Source organism: Camarhynchus parvulus, chromosome 1A (genome assembly GCF_901933205.1).
Source record: "Camarhynchus parvulus chromosome 1A, STF_HiC, whole genome shotgun sequence".
In the NCBI taxonomy this organism is placed as follows: domain Eukaryota; kingdom Metazoa; phylum Chordata; class Aves; order Passeriformes; family Thraupidae; genus Camarhynchus; species Camarhynchus parvulus.
The window spans coordinates 17,421,752-17,440,365 of NC_044586.1; the positions used below are offsets into that span (position 1 = coordinate 17,421,752).

The 18,614-nt window shown below is 38.6% G+C and overlaps 1 protein-coding gene across 4 annotated transcripts in view; it reads left to right on the top strand.

Moving 5' to 3' along the window:
• Positions 1-18,614, top strand: part of SHISAL1 (shisa like 1) — a 73,947-nt gene that overhangs the window by 17,188 nt on the left and 38,145 nt on the right. For all 4 annotated transcript variants that reach the window (XM_030960780.1, XM_030960781.1, XM_030960783.1 and 1 more), the window contains one exon: positions 17,727-17,825. In XM_030960780.1, the coding sequence (XP_030816640.1) occupies positions 17,759-17,825 (67 nt within the window). In that variant the 5' untranslated portion in view covers positions 17,727-17,758. The remainder of the gene's footprint in view (positions 1-17,726; positions 17,826-18,614) is intronic.

Sequence of the window (18,614 nt, forward strand, 5' to 3'; positions counted from 1 at the left end):
ATGCCTGGAAATACATTATCTGGAAACACTACAGAAATCTTCTAGTAATGAAGGAAATCACTTTCACATCACTTGTTCTCCAGAAGTGAAACTTGTGTTTAAGCACAAGTCATACTGTTTGAAATTATTGACAGAGCAATTTTTATATTTAAAAAGCTTCACCTTAGAAGAGTGAGACATCAAAGAGGTCCAAGTCCATTAAGAGAAGGAGGATCTTTGATTTTTTTTTTTATTTTGGTGCTTACTCTGCAAAGAACAGAGGGAATTGCATTGATGCTCAGGGATTGCAGCCCTGTGCCAGAGCTGTGCTTGTCCAGGAGAGGAGGATGTGCCCACAGTGGCATGTCAGCACTCTGGTGGTTATTAAAAAAAATCTGTTACACTGATTAGCACACTTTTGACCCAAATTGTTGGTTGCTTTTGGAGTGCTGAGCAGCTGGATAGAATTTTTAGCTAGTGCATGGCTGAAAAATAAAGTACCACTCCAGGCTACTGGGTCCTGTCTGCAGACTGGGTTTAAATATATGGAAATTATGTATGCACATGTTCAAATTGAATCATGTTTGTAACAATGAAGAAAATACTAATGTTTACCTCAGTAGCTATTTTTTGTTGTAAAACTGCTGATTTTCCTGATGAAAAGCTGCTCTCTTTAATTATTGGATTACCTTTTCCCAGTAAGAAGGCTCTGAAGGATTTAAATACTCTTTTTTTAGTTATGTTATGGGTAACTTTTAAGTAACTTAAGTTTCTCATAGCACTGAGTCAGTGGGAGAATAAACATATTTATCTTCATACGAATGAGCAATCTGAGCCATATATTTGCATGGTAGAACAATATGAACTATACAGAATTTACAAAGAGTTTTTATTTTCAATAACAAATTTTATTAAAAGCAAAAAAAGCTTTAGTCTGGCTTTTAGTGCTGAAAATAGGTGACATTAATATATATAGTGCAATATAAATACTTAATGTTTGTGATTATTTCTTCCCCTTTGGGCAAAACAAACCTCTCCAGAATGCTTTTCATGCTCCAAATACAAAAGCAAATTGAAATACAATGCTATTGCTTTCCTGACTGGAGAAAAGCTGGATAATCTAGATGCTGGTTGTGAGACCAAAATGGAAGTTTCCACTAAAGTTTTCCTGGTGGTGCTGGTGTTTGCCCCGTGTGAGTAGCCTCAGAGAGCCACTGATGTGCTCCTGGTTGGAGGAAGGCTGAACTCAGTTGGCTCTTGTTCCCTTCCATCTCTAAGACAAACAACAAAATAACCACTTTACTCAGGTTAGCTGAGGCAGACACCACTTTCAAGCACTGGTATGCTCTGAAACCTCTCCTTCTGTGGGAGATCTCCCTTTTTAATAGCAATATTTGCTTTCAAAAACATACTGATCCCTCTTTCCCACAGAAAGTTTGAAGATGTCTGTGGGTGGTCAGACCAATAGGACTGCCCTGAATTTTTAAAATTACTGTTTTGGTTGCAGATGCTTTGTTTGTCCTTTACATGGATATTCTCCTGAACTGACTGCCTTACACAGCTGCAATTGAAACAGTTCAACTGAAGCTGCTTGTTTCTAGTTCATTGGGCTGATATCCCCACAGTTCTCTTCTTAAGGGCACTTCTTTGTCTTGTATTTCAGGCATTTAGCAGCCAGTCAGAGACCTTCAAAAGTTAGTATATTGCTATCACTTTTGTGGTCGATTTTACCTGTCTGGATGCCAGGCACCCATCAAAGCCTCTCTATCACTGCCTCTCTTTGCTGGACAGAGGAGAGGAAAGGCTCTGGAGGTCAGATTGGGGCAGGGAGAGATCCCTCCCCCATCACTGTCATGGGAAAACGAGATTCCACTTGGAGTAATGGATTGAGTTTATTAACAAAGAACAAGATAATGAGAAGTAAAAGCAATATTGAAAACACATGCTCCCCCACCACTCCCCCCTTCCCAGGATTAATCCCGATTCTCTCCCTCTTCCCCTCCCAGCAGCACAGGGAGGTGGGAAAGGGGGTTAATGGCAGTTCATCACATCTCACCCCACTCTTCTCTGTATCCAATTACAGCTGTGCATGAACTTTTTTTTTTGTTCTTAAATCCATTATTCCCTAGGTGTCACCACCTTCTCTGCTAGGCTTGACCTTCACCAGTGGCAGGTCTGTCCTGGTGCCTGGGCTGGTATTGGCTCTGATGGACATGGGGGATGCTTCTGGGAGCTTCTCACAGAAGCCACCCTTGTAGCCCTCCCTCTACTAACAGAACTTTGCCAGGTAAACCCAGTATCTGTATGGTGGATGCTCACCAAGCTGCTCTATCACTCCTCAGCTGGACAGAGTAGAAAAAATGTGATGGAAAACAAGGAGGATGAGATAAAGCAGTTTATTAAAGCAAAAGCCAAGATTGGATTTGCACAAGCAAAGGAAAACGTCCAAATATTTTATTCTCTACTTCCCATCAGCAAGCAACATCCAAGGGAAGCAGGGTTCCAGTGTGGTTCTGGAAGGCAAACATAGTAAATAATCAATGCTCCCCCTTCCTCCTCCTTTTCTTAGTTTTTGTTTGAATCAATGTCACAGGGTCTGGAGTATCCCTTTGGTCAGTTTGGGTCACTGGCTTGGCTGTGTCCCCTGGTGGGACCAGCCCACCCTCAGCCCACGGCTGGAAGAATGTTGGATGCTATGCCAGCCCTGCCCAGCAGCATCAACCAAGTAACCTTTAATTGTATTATTCATCTTCCTTCCTAACCAATTTTCCTTTCTGCTTGCTTTAAGAAACAATGCCTCCTGGATTTCTTCATGGCTTGTTTCATCTATGTCATGGTTTGACACTGGCGCAATGCCAGTGCCCCCATGAAAATATATTCTCCCTGGTGTCTGCTGTGAGATGTGACCAGGAATAGAGCAAAGCAGGCTCCAACTTAGGAATAAAGAAGAAAAAATTTATTAACCTACAACTATATATAAAAAGAAACACAGAGCTCAGAATGAAAACCTTCCAAAAACATTCCTGCTCCTCCCACCAAATTTCCAATACATCCACCCCTCAGATCACCAACTCTCAGTCCATCACCACCCTTTAGATAATCAATTCTCAGTTCATCAAGGAGAGAGGAGTCCCTCTTGTACCATAGGCTTCCCCTGGAAACACAGTTGAAACCTCTTGTGTTTCCATGTCACACGTGGCACTGCCTGGAGATCATTTGCCATCCTGGAGATCATTTGGCATCGTGACTTCTTCCTTCCATGCCCAGTGCTCTCACCACTGCACATGGACCAGAGCTGCTTCTAGGGTTCCCCTTTTAAGGGTGCTTTGCCCAGTTCCAAAAAAAAGCACAGTCTCTCACTTTTGGGACACCTGTCTCCCCCAGATTCACCCCCTGGGGCCAAGGGGTCTTGAGAACAGAGATCTTCTTCCCTGAAGACAGAGGGCCACCACCACCCTCCTCACCTGTTGTCTCTGTTCACGCACTCCTTCACATAACATCACTGCACTCTCTTGGCTCTGAGCCATTGCCTCCCCCAAATGCAGTCTCTGTGTCACAGGAAAGATGCTTCTGTCCATGGTTATACAAGAAAAGTCCAGCCAAAGGCCACTCCATCATCCCTCCCACCTAGGATTCTTCTCAACTTCTCTTGTGGCCCATTTCCTCTTATCTCATCTCTTATCTCCTCATTCAACTGCAGGAGGATCAGCATTTGTAAGGTTTCCATCATCCAAGAAAAGGGTTAAAAATCTCAGGTTCTGCCTGTCCAGAACTCCCATGGCGGCCCTGCCAGGCACCTTCTCACCGCACCCCCGCCTTCTCCTTCTTGGCCGGCCATGCTATCAAATTTACGGTGGCACCTGCGCGCGCTCTCTCTCTCTCTCTCTCTCTCTCTCTCTCTCTCTCTCTCTCTCTCTCTCTCTCTCTCTCTCTCTCTCTCTCTCTCTCTCTCTCTCCTGGGGTGGGAGTGGCTGCCCGATGCCTCTCAGGGTTCCTCCACCCTTCCATCCTGCAGGGGCCTTCACCTCCCTTCTCTGCCCAAGGCCTGGCCTACCTCACCCGGCCGACGGAACCCAAGAAAGCTTCACCCTCCGAGTTCTCAGCTTTTAACCCCCTGTGTTCTCAGAGGCGTGTCCATGTCCTCAGTGGCCACACCAGGTGCCAATATTCAAATCTGAGCACCTATTGGTTTGACCACAACATCCCAAAAAAACTCAATTCCTTTTTGAACCAGGACAATCTGTTTGAAGATTCCAGGTGTTTTCATGCTAGAGAAACAAACACACTCACTCTTTAATATGCCGCAGGGATTCTTAGCACACTGTGATGTTTCAGCTCTGGTTGCCACCTCTTGACTTCCCTGAGGAAAGCTACCACTCCACATGAATCTTGCCCTCCTCTCTGAGCATATTTTACATCCCTCTTCATTTGAAGAGCCCCTTTTTGACAAGGAAGGAGTTTGGAAGTCAGGCACAATGCCGATGCCAAGCCTGGTTATGAGCCTTGCTGGGAGGGATGATGTGGAAGTTGGTGCCCACAATGTTGCAGTTTCAAGCTAAAGGCCTGATTAACTGAGAAGTGTTTCCCTAAGTGTGATTTTCCTTGAATTCTTTTTTAATCAGTGCTGTGCTTCCAGGTGAGTTTTCTTCTTAGACTGAGAGATATTTCTGTAATTTAGAATGTCCTTCCCAATTACTGTTAATTACCTTGTCATACAAGGAAGATGATTAATTGCGTTACTTGATTTGGAAATTCATTGTTCAAAATGGCCTTCAGAAGCTGCTATGCTTAGAGCTTACAAGAATGACGAAATTGCAGGTTTGCCCTATGGTTTGGCATTTTCAGTACACAATTGAGATAAAGACAGCAGCTGGGGGGAAAGAGAGGGTATGTCAGAGAAGCATCGTGTGAGATTTCCTAGCTAGAAATACATCAGGTTAAGAACAAGGCCTCCTTTTAATTGAATTCCTTACTCACTGGATGTGTTTCCAGTTGATAAGATTTCTGACCTAGTGTAATGTTCCCTCTCAAAGAAAATACTATTTTTTAACTATGTGTAAATATCAGTCTAATGTAAAATATTTCCTTACTTCTTCAAATTAATTGATGTTTCAATATTTCATTTTCTAAGTGCTTCTTTGAAATAAGGATTATGATCCAAGCTTGCTTTCCTTATCAAAGACTATTGAGTTTCTCCCATATTTCTCACTGGACAAGTGACACAGAACTTGTCCCAAAGAGGGAGGATACTGAGAAATGAAACTTTTTTGGGAAGTGGGATGCAAAAGTAGTGATACAGTGAGGGCAAATCAGCCCTTTTGTAAAGCAAATATAAGAGAATGCTAATCTGGTCCAGTAGCATTTACTATTTATTTACAGCTGATCAATAGAAGTCATTGAAGTAAAAGATGTCCATGCTGATAAGAGGTCTGAAGAAAAGCAGACATTTATATAAGCAATGAAATAATTTATTGCTATGATAATTACATGAAGATTTTTCAGGAATCAATTTTTCTGTCATAACATTTTTAGCCTCGTTAGGGGAATATAGAAGAAATTTATGTCTAAGACAAACTTAGTATATATCCAGAAATTTGTTTGACTTGAGGTTACACTTAGGATCTACAGTAGCTCCAGCAGCTGAGGCACTGACTCCTCAGGGGCCCTTGGAAAAGCCTCTTTTGCCAGTGTTATGGTTCCTGAAAAAGGACAGTAATCCTAGATGTTGATTACATGATCGGAATTTTACAAAACCATACTGTAGTCTGTGCCTACCCTTTTAACTGATGTTGAAGCCCAGATATTAAAACATGAGGATTCTTGGATAAATAGTTTACCCAATATAAGGATTTGTTTGAAGAGGAAAAAAATATAGGACGAAGAAAAAAGAGAGTGACATATGACCTTTGCTGAAATGCCACAAACCAGAGCAAAATGTTTAGTAGTGTAGAAGACAGTTGATTACCAAGGAAGCTGAGGAATGGACTGCTGACTTTGATTTTTAGTAAAATAATAATTCAGAAAAAATTTCAAGAACAGAAAGGCGTTTTCAGATCTGATAATTTCTATTCAGCAGTTTTGCTGGAGGGAATAAATAATGATTTAAGCAGCTGAAAGAAGTAGAAGATGAGAAGGAATAGAATCAGGTTATCTGTCTACCATTTCCTTACTTAGACTACTCTGTTTCCCATTATGTTGTCATTCAGTTTCTGTCTCATTTATATGAGCTAGAAATTAAATATTTCTATAATTTGCTTCTTAATATAATAGCTGTCTTTCCCCCAGAGTTGTTCAGAGATGTCTCTGTGAGTTGTCATTCCAAGTAAAATAAGGAAGGCAGTTCTCAATCTTTCTCCATATCAGGCCTCTTTATGTGGTTTGTTACCTGTAACTGAAATGGGTTAATTTTAAGTATAAAAAGCCTCTCTGCTCTTCACAGACTCCATTAGATTCAGTTGAGTTATATTGAAGGTCTAAGGATTCCACCATTCAATATATTTTGGGTGTAGTTTACTGTGCCAAGACACAAAATGGATTGTCTGGGCTATGTGACTCCATCCATACTGATAAGTATATTACAAAGTGGGCATCAAAGGCCTTATGGTTGGTGAAAAGAAAATGATTGAAGAATGAGCATCTGTGGCAGCTGCCAAAAGGATGAGCTTTTTATTAGACAAGAAGTACTGCTACCATAGGCATAACAGTTTGGGAGCAGACCTTGAAAAGCCTTGAGATACCAGCATTAAAATAACATTCTGCTCATAAAATTTGCAAGCATGTTGGCCCTACCTGCCTTGGAGGCTGTAATTCCAGCTTTTTTTTGTTGTTGCTATTTTTGTTGTTTTAGGGGTTGTTTTAATATGTTTTATTATCAGCTTTCTGTGTCCCCTATTGAAGGGAAATAGCTAAAACTATCTGTGTTATATGGTTATAAAATTGCTGCTTACCAAATGTAACTAATTTCATGTTGCTAAAATACCCTAAAGAATGGGTTATTAGGAGAGTGAGAAACTGTTCCCTTTATGAGTAAGGGCTTTTTCATGTCAACTTTTATGAGGTAATGCATGTAATGTAGTATTATTGCAGAGGAAAAGCAGTTGTTCAGCTAAAATTTCCAGAAACAGAGCATCTGATTTTTAAAATACTTCTTGTTATTTAAAACTATATTCTTATTTTGCATCTTTGCCTAATTTTGAGCTATTTTTCACTATCTGAATGTGGAGATTAGGTGTGATCCTTCAAAGATATCTACACTTGTTATCAGCAAGGATGGTTTAAAGTGATCTTGATATCCCTGTGTCCTTTTATCACAATCTTTCATTAAGTTGAGGTGTGTATTTAATCATACAGAGGCTTAATTAAATTTTCAGTTCTTTGGGTCAGAGACTTCGTAAGTGCATCTCAAAGATGCAGTGGCTAGCATCTGGTTCCTATCAGAAAGTTGTATTCAACCTGTGACCACCACATCTCAGTTTTACCAGTCCAGAAGCCATCACTGCACATGACTTGAGAGTTAACCATTACTAAATTGCATGCAGGAGAATTCCTAAGCCATGCTCTCTTCTGTACATAAACTTAATAAAAATCTTTTAAACATCAAGTGACTTTGTATTCTCATAGGTGAAGTTCTATTTTCCTACCCTGATTGTTTTCCACGTGGTTTTTTAAATCAGTGTTTCCTGTTTAAAGCATTAGGTCTACAAACTTAATGTACAGTCCTCAAGTAGTATTCCTCCTTTATGACTGTGAGTGCTCTGAGCATCAGCATCCTTTCTGTAAACTAGAAATAGTGCTGCCCCTCCACTTGTCTTTTTTTTTTTTCATTTGTTTGGACTCCAAAATATCTGTGAGAAGGAACAGAGTGCATGACTGCAGTATTGCTTGCTGGCAAATAGCTTTGCTGGGTTGAATGCTGTACTTTTATCCTTACTTACCAAATATTTGGATTTGAGAGGTTCTCTTGGTCTCTAAGGAAAGTGGGAAATGCATGTCACTTTTCACTATCAGAAGAACCACTTCAGAAAGTTCTGGCAAACTGTTCTCTGTGTGTTGCTGTAGTTGTGCACCTATTAATGGGAAGTGTTTCAGATGAAGGCCACTTTTAGGGATGGGGCTGTTTGGAGCCAAAATGTTGTGTTGATTGTAGTAGCTGGAACACCCTGGATTATGTCCTATGTGAGGGATGTAAACCTGCCCACGGAGATAAATATTAAACAACTGTGGCTTCGTTCTGCAGCTGATGGTTCTGTTACATTCCATTTTGCTCGGCTGCACTGGGCTCAGTGAGGAGAGGGGTGTTTGATGCTTGATCCATGGGAGGCCAAGAATCTGAATTTCTGTGGAATTCTGTACAAGCCTTTGGATGCAGTTCCTCTTGCACCCACCTCTGTGCACAGCATAAAATTTGCAGACACCCCAAGCTAGGCATAAAATAACCAGTTTTAACATCTTGTAAAACAGAGGGTGTGAAACAAAGCTTGGGGTCATGTGATGTCACCACCAGCGGCACAGCTTTGTTTTACCTGGTTTTTCAGTTCCAGAAATTGCACGCTTAAAAAAAGAAGAAAAGGATAAATTGTTGAAAGCCACTTTTCTGTTGCTCTGCATGCTTTATCTGCTTCTGCTTGGCAACCTCCACACCTGCTGTTCTGACTACTAAAAATTGTCCTTTCTTTTGTCCTGCAGGTATTTCTGCTTAAGAGGAGAGGACAAAGGATTCACTAGCATTTTTCTTGGTTTCTGTGCCTTGTTACTTTCAAAATTAAGCTTTTGTTAACAATCCAGTGTTCTTGGGGTTGAAAATTCAGGGGTTTTAATTAGAATAGCTGTGAACTAGGACAGTTGCAGTAGTACAGCCATGTATTGCCCTTAAAACCAGCTTTTTATGGTATTTTTGTGTGCAGCAGTGAAAAATGGCATTTTCTCCTGCAGTGTGAGGCTGGTTGTTCAGTCAGAATGAGGCAAAAGAACAGGTGAAAAGGAAGTTACTCCCACCTTCTATTGTGCATTTTTTTTCCTTTCCTACAGCCCATGGTTAAGGCTCCCACACAGTTTCCTTTTTCCTTAGCTGGAGTCTGCTTTAGGAGCAACCTTCATTTGTGATGTTACTGAGAAACATTTCAGTATGTGAAACATTTGCAGATGTTTTAAGAGGAGAGGCAAATTCTTTTGAACTTGCTGATGCTTGTGGGTCCCTTTCATCTTGATTCTGTGATTTCTCAGTTTACTCCAGTGGATGTTTTTCATCATTTTCTTTAACAACAGGGTGAGGAAGCTTTGACCAAAATGTTTGCAGGAATTCAGAGTTATTTTCTTCTTAAAGGACTAGTATCAGGCTTAAAAAAAAAAAAAAGACCTGCCTTTTGCGCATTGGAGTGTTATCCTTAGGAAAATTGGAATAATTCTGTCAAAATACTTGCAGAGCAGATCTAACTAGGTCAGATAAGCTACACTTTGTGTTGGCATGATTAAATGATCCTCATTAGGGGGGAAAAAGTAGGTTTTTTGCATTTTGAAATGTTTAATTGGATTGTAAAGGAATGGAGTAATAATTTGTATTCGTAAAAGGAAACATTCTTTCTAAAGCTGATGGAAAGAGGAAAAAGTCTTTACAAGAATTTCGATTTCCTTTGTATTTGCTATGAACAAATTAATGCTTTTCTGAGTTGACTTCAATTTTTGTTTAACTTGCTGCTCCTATTTTTTCACTTTTGAACAAAATAACATTTGAAAATGTCTACAGACCCAGAGTGACAGAAGGTTAGAAACCCATCTGATTAAATGCAGATGTTGATAATTGATGTTGAAGAATGTGAGAATTAAATAAAATTTAGATGTCCCAGACTTCGCACTGGAAGGTTTATTTTTCAGAAGAGGCCATTTTGAAAGGAAAATGTGTCAAAATATGTTCCCAGAGAGACTGTAGGTAGTTTTTGCTTTCTGTGTATATACAGCTGGGAGCATATTGGGGAAACCAAAAATGTGCTCACAATTTTCACTAGATAAACTGCTGATATATTACTTTTTTCTCAAATGGATATTAAAAATACACAAGCCAGGTTTACTGCCCTTTTTACAGGTATACACATTCACAAGTTTTAGACCTATACTCTAAAGCACAATGAGGGATTAGATCTGGGAGTTTTATAAAACCTGGCTGTTATAAAACCTCTAATCTTACTATAAAAACTCATTTTATTTCTTAGTAACATCCTTAGAATTACTTGGACAAACTGTTTCACATAAACTAGTAGAAATTGTATTATTAATTTAAAACAGGGTAATATTTTTAATTAAAGCACATATGCTTTGGTTCTGTACTGAAAGTAACTCAAAAAGCCCAAGTAGAAGTTTCCCTAGAGAAGAGCCTTGCATTTCTTTAAAAACTGAAACTTGATTAACAGTAGAGATTAGAGATTTGTAATCACTAAAAAATGTATCCTATCCCTTTCTTAAACTCTCTTAGAATAATATTACACAACTGTGTATACCTCCTTATCATTCCTGCCTCATGGGAGACCAAGACCATTCATAATTTCAGAGTAAAAATTCAGTTTTCTCAGATTGCTTTGTTTCATGCATAGTTTGATTGTCTCACCCTGGCAGATTTATGAATTCATTAGCAAAGCACTCAGTTGAGCTCTCAAGATTGTAGATCAGCTGACTCAGTAGTCCAGGTGTACATCTCAAATGAGTTATTTCACTAAAAATAAGAGTTCTGGATGACTACAGCAAACCTTTATCAGCTGTCTATGCTCAGGCTGATAAAATACATGCAAATGAGAAAATACAAATATTTTATTTCTCAGTGGCTTCAGATCATTAGGGAAGGTTGCAGCTCTTGGCTAAAGAATGAATCTTGCTTAATGACAAGTGAGAAAGTTGCCACTAACTTGTGCAGAAGTTAGTTATCAGTAAATCATCACAACTGCAACTGTTATTTTTACAAAGCTGACTGTCTCCAAAAAATAATTTAGGTATTTTTCCCCAAAATATATACAGTGTAAGGCCAGTTGTAGAACAGACAACAGTCTAAGATTTTCTGACCTTTATCAGAAATAAATCTAGGAAATTAAATATCTATTCTGCCAAATGCAAGAATGTAATGAATCACTTATTTGCACTACAGCTACATTATGGTATTATCTTTAATATCTTTACATATTCTGTGGAGACAGTTTAGAATTTGGCTGTGAATAGAGAGTTTGTGCTCTCTGGTGGAACTTTCTCATCAGTTAAATTTTGTGATTATATGGTCTGAATGCACCACTGACTCTCTAAAATTAATTCTCTTGTAATAAAGGGACCCTTTAACTTCTGTATCAGACTCTACTGTGGGAACTGCTAAAACCCTATTCCTGCTTGGATGTTTATGATGTGGCTGTGGGACAGTTCCCAATTACCAACTAAATGTGTTAGTGAAAAGAGGAAAAAGAAAGGTGAAAGGAGAGGAATGAATGGCTTTGACAGGTGACACTTGTGGCAGATGCAGGTTTCTTGGCCCCATCCTGTTAATAACAGCTTGAAGTTCATAAGTTGGCCTTCAGACTGTACCTCAGAGCTTTATTTTTTAGGATTCATGAATGTTGTCTCTTCATAACTGTTTGGAGAACAGCTATGGGAAATAATAAACATGGGAGGGTGGAATAAAACACAGCAGTCTATATTTTCAATTATAAAATTCATAAAAAAAGAGGAAGAATTTTGTGGCCTAGGTAGTGTGATATATATTTGCTCAGCTTTAGCAGTACTAAAGCTCTGACTGCAAAGGCTTCATCTGCAGCTGGGTAGAGACTCACACGTGCTTAACTTCCAGCAGATGTGTAGTGAGATGTTTTTAGGGAAGAGGCACTGAGTAATGTTAGTGCTGCATCACAATCCAGAAGGTTTTCTACCAGCAGCTCCTTTTCATAGGTTGTTTCAAGTAAGGCAACTGTCAATTGAAACCTAGTATCTGTTTGTCATAAACATTTTGTTGAGGTCGCTGCAGTGTGAAACCACGTTTTCTTAATAATCAGGTTTTCTTTCATGCCACTTATATTGCATCCTTTGTAATAAGCCTGTAATTTCATTGCAATGGCATTCATGAGCACATACTGGATGCATTTTTAAGCCCTCTTTAATGTGAGAAGTGAACAGAGCCAGACTAGGAGTTAGGTTTGGATCACCGCCTTTTCTTTTCCTTCTAATTTTAAACAGCTTTCTCAACAACTGTCATGCTCTGGTCGTGTTACTCATCCCCTTACTGCTGCCACAGTGCGCCAGCATTGTCTCTCATGTAGTCCTGATGCATTTTTACCCATGTGGCTTTGTCTGAGTGCAGATGTGCCTCTCTTCATTTCAGAGGGATTTACCTGTGTGCCCTTGCAGTAACTGAGAATTAGCAGAAGCTCCATGGCTCTCTGCACTTTGGTAATGCTGTGTTTTTATTTCTCCTGGAAGAACTGGCAGCTCTTGGGATGTTTGTTAGGATTTTCAGGGCACTGAGAAAATACAAAACCACTGAATACAAAATGATGCTGAAGTTACTTGCACAACCTTGCTATAAATGATAGAGGCAGATCAAAGAGGGGGCATAGAAGGTATAACAAGAATGTTTTTAAAAGAAAGATTGCAAGAGATGTAAGCTGTTAGCCTAAGAAAAGGCTGAGTGAAGACATGATAGCACTTCTTGTATGTATTAACTAAAAGATTGATGCAAAGAGAGGAAACCAGTAGGTAAATCATTCTCCAGCTCCACGGGAGACAGGGCTTCAAGCAAAGCAAAGGGGCTGCAAATTTGGTATAGGGAAACCTTTCTAGGGTAGAGAAACTCTCTAGGGAATTGACTGAGAAGGTTAGAAAACCACTGGTGGTGGGAATCCTGTGAACTTCTGCTAAGAATGGTTTAAATAGTCTTAATCCTATGGCAGGAAAAAGGAATTAAATAATCTCCTGAATTGCCCTATTTTCTGTTCCAGGCAGAGAGAAAGCTTGTGAGGCAGTGCTGATGTGTTTAATAAATTCTCTTGCTCTAGCTCCTTTTGTTTTTCCTAATAACCAAAAAAATGCAAAATGTGCATTGTTTTTCAGACATCTCTTCTAAACATAACTTTCCTTCAAAGTCAGGGGAAAATAATTCCTTCATCAGAATCTTCCCTCATGAAATGGTTGTTTCTCTTGGCAGCTTTTCTTTGCAGTGATTCACTGATTCCCTTCAAGAAAAGACAGCTAGATAAAACTATGAGGATAACCAAAGCAGTGTAGGTAGGAACAGAGTGAGAACTAAAATGTCACAGAAAAGTAAAATCTGGTATAATGAGCTCATGCATTTCTATGGTCCCCTTGATCATAACATTACAGCACCTTTCCTTTGAGTGGTGCTGTCTTTGGATCATGCATGTGTATTTTCTGTGAGGGAAAACAAGATTCTGGACAGGATCCTTATTCATGAGAAGATAGCAAAAGTCATGAGTGAGGACCATTTCTCCTGTTCCAGATTAGATGTGTGTCATGGTTTAACCCCAGCCTGCAACTAACTGCTATGCAGCTGCTTGCATAATAATAATAATAATAACAACAATAATAATAGTAGTAGTAGTAAAAAATAGTGAGAGAGGGGAACAAAGATAAGATGTGGACACACAGTGAAAAAAAGCCTCTAAAAATGTGATTCTTCAGACATTTCTTTAGTCTGCTTTCTGGGGTAGCTGCAGAGATACTTGTGATTGCCAGCAGAAGGGAGGAGGTGGTGTGAGGGTATGAATCTTAAAGGAGGAGGAAAAGGATGGGCATCATCCTTACCTCCACAGTGACCACAAATAAGCTTGGAATGGTGCATTAAAAATGAAAGCAGATGCATTAGACCACCTTTCTAATTGCTGGTTTGCTGAACTAAAAGGAAAACATAATCACACAGCCTCCAGATGCTCAAATTCTACTCAAAAAACAAGAAAAAAGACTCCAACTAAATCTTCCTTTCCTCCATCCTTCAGATGTAATGCTCTTGCTTTAAAATGACATCAGTCTTTAATTAATAACAATAATAAATAATAATTTATTTATCTAGACCACTGCTAATTACCATGTTTGTGCCATCCCTATTCTGTGGCCTGACATCCGGAAATACTGTGTATGACTTAAGCTCTTCCTTATAGCACATCACCTGTTGTCCTGCACATCTCTTCCAGTGGCTGAGTGGATCTCTAATACCTCAGAGATGTCATTGTTGTGCTGCTGAAATATGATGGCTTTAGCCAGATAGCAGCATGTAAGAAATTCAAAATAGTCATGGAATTAACAGTTACTTGTATTTCTGTCCACCAAAAATGATCTTGTTCCGTGTAATGATCACTGAAGCAATAAAATTATTGCTTATTAAGTTATAAAATTGGAGCATGTCACTACCACCACTAAAATATACCTAGATGTATGTATTCACTGACACAGATTCTGTCACTCTGCTGGCTCTTGATATGCATCTCTATCTAGTCCCCCACTCTGATCCTCCCAGCTGATACTCTATAAAATACAACCATTGCACGAGTTGGATTAAAATGCCAATTTCATTGTTTCCCATTCTGTTGGATATAATTGAATAAATTTTCCCTCCCTGAAAAGCTTTTAGATTTGTACCTGCAGTGCTGTTTAAGAAATTAGCAGTGAGGCTGTACTCAGTTGCTAACAGGATTGTACTTTCCAAGACATGCACCTGATTTCCAGACTGAGTTATTCTTCCACAACTGATAAGAAGCTTGTTTTCATCATTCTCACTGGCTGCTCAAGTTGCATGATATTTTACAGGTGTCTCCTACATTATAACTATCTTTAAGTTACTTTAGTCAAGAGTCCTGAGAGAAATAAAATTAACTTTGCCAAAATCGCATAGTGATCATGTTACTTATGTTTATCTCCCTAATTAATTGTTAATTGGAATGCATGTTAACCATGCCATTAATTTTGTCTGGATCGACAACACACTCACAAGCTTTTGATTACCTGAATTATCTAATTTACTTCTAAAAATCTTCTTACATTTCTACAGGTCCTCTGAAACTTGCCACTGTTTTCCAGCAAACTGAAAAAATTATATATGTGTCCCCCAGCCAGCTCTGCTGAAATAACTAGGTACAAATTACATATAAATGCAAATATCAAATTGCAAACCTTAGTATCAACTCATTAATGTAATCCTGAATTATTTTTGATATGGAAATATTTATTTAATAGGCTCAGCTATATCAAACATCTTTGTCATCCCAGATACACAACAGGAGTGCTTATTGATCTCTTTTTAATTAGCTGTTAAGAAGGCCAAGATTTGCCTTATTAATGCATCACTACCAGAATTCCTGCAGCTTTGGTTTACTCAGGAAAATATCAAATTCTTTTTATTCCTATCAATACTGGCAATAGCTTGTTCTTTGTAGCTGTTTTTCATTATTAAATGCCTACATTCTCAACCACTGGCTTGTATTCATTATTATTCTTTTTTTAAAGACAATTCCAACTTTAAGTCTGCTTAGTTTTCTAATTAATATGATATTCCGTCTGGAAAAGAAGGGAGGCATTTTTCAGTATTCATGAGAAATACTCTTACTTAACATTCCTAGTTTATTGCACTTTTATTTTCTTTCTACAGTGTTAAAGCTTCAAATTGTTTTCCTCTGGAGGAACTGGCTTATTTTAAAGCTAGAAATACAGTGGTTTGGGTGTTAATCATGCTTGCAGCAAACAGTGTAAACTGGTGTGATTTCTTGTACAGAAGTGTAGATATATTATACAATAGTAATATTTAGTAATATATAGTAATATTTAGTAAATAGTGATATTTATGTATAGTTTTTACTTAATAATCAGATCTTCTTGAGGTATAAATTGTGTTGTTTTATTTTTCTGTATTATCTACTATGTATAATTTGGTCCCTGAGTAAAGACAACCCTATGAATGGGTTTGTCTGTATTCGAGGTAGAATTGATCTAAACTGTTTTCCTTAATAAGCCTTTGATATGTACTGCTGGGTTTTTGTTTCTGTTTATTGTATGTAGACGTTTAGATTGGGTAGGGTTTATTTGGTTGGTATAGTCAAGGGTGTTAATTAATTAGATGGTTTTTGTTAGATGTTGTTTCTGATTTTTGAAAGATTTTTTTACTTAATGTTTTTAAGGTGGTTTTTAATAGCCTAATGTATTTCTTTATTTTGTTCGTAGTTGGTGTGTGATAGGGGATATAGTATACTTATTTAATGTCATGTTCCCTAGCCCAGGTGTTGATTAGGTTGTTTTTGAAATGAGTTCTGTTGTTTGATTTAATCTTTTTAGGGGTATTATGTTTCTAAAGGACTTGTGTTTCAAGGCCTACAATGGTGTTTCTGCCCAGTTTTGAACTGAAACCACCACAAGAAGTTACACCGGTTTTTAGATTTGTGATCCATATGCTAAGATAGCTCTTGGTGAATCTGCTTGTGCCACACACAGCATTTTGTGTTAGTGAGGAATCTTTTGCCTCTCAACACTTTGTAGGTAGCACCATGTCTCCCCTCTGGTGCCCACACCTGTTACTCAGAATTCAGTTGCTCACGGTGTGTTAATTTTCACCCCCTCCCCCTTTTGTTACGTGCAGGTGCAATTGTTTGGGGATTTTCATTTGATTCAGTAGGTTGGAGCAGACACCAACTAGTAAACCATGCAGTATTTATAGGATACAGCATATTCATATACAGCTTATTTTATAGGCATTTAGCAAAATGTGTTGCTTGAGGTGTTGGGAGCAGTGTAATTTTTACAGAAATTGCCATTCCCTTTCTTTTTCCCCAAGCTGTTCCATTGTAAACACCTGAGAACAATTTTAGCAGTGCAGGAGTTGGATTCCGTACACCAGGTTGCTGCAGCACCCCCTGGGCCATCCTGTCTGTGGCCCCAGTGCACACACACACAGAGTTCATGCACAAAGGCAGAATTGACCTCTGCTGTTGTGCCCTGATGCCAGTGTGAGTCCAGGATGCTGGAAACCTCTGAGACCCATAGTTAGTTGGATTTATCAGTGATAAAAATGACAGGTGCCACCAGTCCTCTTGGTGGTGACGCCCAGGACAGTCCCTGCTATGGCTGCTGTTGTTGAATCAAGGTGAAGAGGAGTTTGGAAAACTGTCTGGGAAACACCAAGGAGGGCTGCCAGTCAGATCAAACTGCATCACTTCTCACTCCCTGTCCTAGGAAAACAATAAATAATAATCCCATGAAAGGCTGTGATGCTAATGAAAAGACATTTTTTGAAGTGTTTCCAACCATCTCAGTTGCTGACCCACTTTCTGAGCGACTGCACCCTCTAATGGGGTAAAACAGATTGACTTTCAAAGCAGTCAGCTTATTTTTCTATTGTTTATTCCTTTCTGGCCCTTACGCATATAATACAACAGCCTGTTCTTGTGACAGTAAAACAAAAAGAGTTCTGCTGGATGTAGATTACAGGGGACATATGAATATTCAGTAAAAACTTCATATGATTCATCTCTACTCTGGGTTAATGAAAAGTATGTAAACAGCTGTATATCTCCATGGTGAAATGGGAAAGGAATTTTAATCATAGAAAGGAGAATTTATTTCCCTTTAAAAAAGTGAAAAAAAAATTTCCAGAAAGAAAATTGATTTTTTTTCCCTACTGTGTGAAGCCATGTCATTTTACCAAAGCTTTGTGGGGAAGTGAATATTTGAACAATGAAAAGAGATGAAACAGACATTTAATCATGCTGTTGCATCTTGTCCAACAGATAATTCTCTAATGGACCAATGAAAGCCAACGATGACAAGTTGTGGTCAACAGTCCTTGAATGTGCTGATGGTTCTGCTTTCATTACTCTTGTCAGCAGGTAAATTTTATAATTTATCTTTTACTGATGTGTGCCACAGCAAAAAAATAATTGCAATTTAATACAGGGTTCCTACAAAATAAACAAGACTAAATGATTGTTAATTGTCTAATAAATCAGTCACAGAATCATAGAATGGTTAGGGCTGAAAGGGACCTTCAGGATCATCTAGGTCCAACATAAATTAAGCCTCTTTGTGTTTAATAACTGGAAACTGGAATTTGAAATGGAATTGAAAATTCACTGTAAGAACAAAGCAGACTGAAAAGTTGAAATAGTAGCTTTATTTCTTTGGATATGCTACTTTTTCAGCTCACCTAAAAGAAAAGAATAATTTCTATACCACCATAAAACACATCAATTTTGCTAAATAACCATCCACTGGAAGTAGAGCAAGTCAGGTTCCAGGTATGTGTTTTTCTGTGTGCACACCAGAGAATGTAAAGTACCTGAAGGATTGAACTTGGAATCTGTGTAATTTTCCTGAATCTAAAGAATTGACTGGACCAGAGATGTTTCTCCTTATGCTTGGTAGTTCTACTCTACATGTTTGCAATTAGCACACAGAAAGGGTTTGTGTGGAAATGTGCTGTTAGAGCGAGAATTAGTGAAGTGCTCTGATTACTGTTTGTATTTGTTCATCAGAAGTCATTTATGGCATTAGGGTTTTTTTGTAATCGTGAGTGAATATTTAAAATAAAATTTTCAAAGGTTGTCAGTCCAAATATATTTCACCTTACATGTTTTTAGTTCAGTATCTTTTGTCCTTCACTCTTGAGGCAGTTTTTA